This window comes from Bison bison, unplaced genomic scaffold (assembly GCF_000754665.1).
Source record: "Bison bison bison isolate TAMUID 2011002044 unplaced genomic scaffold, Bison_UMD1.0 scf7180017860338, whole genome shotgun sequence".
NCBI classification, from domain to species: Eukaryota; Metazoa; Chordata; class Mammalia; order Artiodactyla; family Bovidae; genus Bison; species Bison bison.
The window spans coordinates 4,826-5,435 of record NW_011490910.1 but is presented as its reverse complement, the minus strand read 5'-3'; the positions used below and the strand labels follow the sequence as shown (position 1 = coordinate 5,435).

Below are 610 nucleotides of genomic sequence, written 5' to 3'. Positions count from 1 at the left end.
CTGAGCAAGCCTGGGATGGGGCCTGGACCCAGTCTCTGTTCAGTCTCTTATGTTCTCTTTTTCAGGGGCTTAGAGAGCTACAAGGTCTGCAGAATTTCCCAGAGACTCAGCACTGACTTCTTCCTACCTCCCCTGACATTAAAGAGCCTGAATGTCTTTGAGTCACACGGCCCTTCTTTCCCCCCTTAACCCCTACTGTTTGCTAAAGTGCCCTGTTTCTAAAGCACAAAGTACTAGGAGGCCCAGAAATCCGGTCTGTGTGGGACCATTAATGCACCACTGAAGTCCTGCCATTTGACTTCTGTGCCCTCTCTACCGTTGCCTTGGCAACCTGGGCCCCCACCTGACCCATTTCTTTTCATGTACACTACTCTGAATTACCAGAGAATGGGCCGATTCACGGTGGAGGTTTGTTCCCCAAAGCAATTCAGCCTTTCACTCCTGGCCGGAAGGTTTACCTTTCTCCCACACCCCAATCGTTCCTCAGGTACCTTAAATTACACTCACGCCCATCTAGGCTCAACCTTGGCCTTGCCCCAGCCGCTAAGTAGTTCCAGCTTCCAGCAATAGGGCTGATCCCGCCCTCCCTGGTCTGGTCTCTATTCTAGGT

The 610-nt window shown here is 51.8% G+C and overlaps 1 protein-coding gene across 1 annotated transcript in view; it reads left to right on the top strand.

The window, feature by feature from the left end:
• The window catches only part of UXT (ubiquitously-expressed, prefoldin-like chaperone), a 6,885-nt gene extending 6,724 nt beyond the window's left edge, over positions 1-161 (top strand). Inside the window, exon 8 of the mRNA XM_010831951.1 lies at positions 33-161. Coding sequence (XP_010830253.1) covers positions 33-116 — 84 coding nt within the window. The 3' untranslated portion in view covers positions 117-161. The remainder of the gene's footprint in view (positions 1-32) is intronic.
• The last annotated feature ends 449 nt before the right edge of the window (positions 162-610 follow it).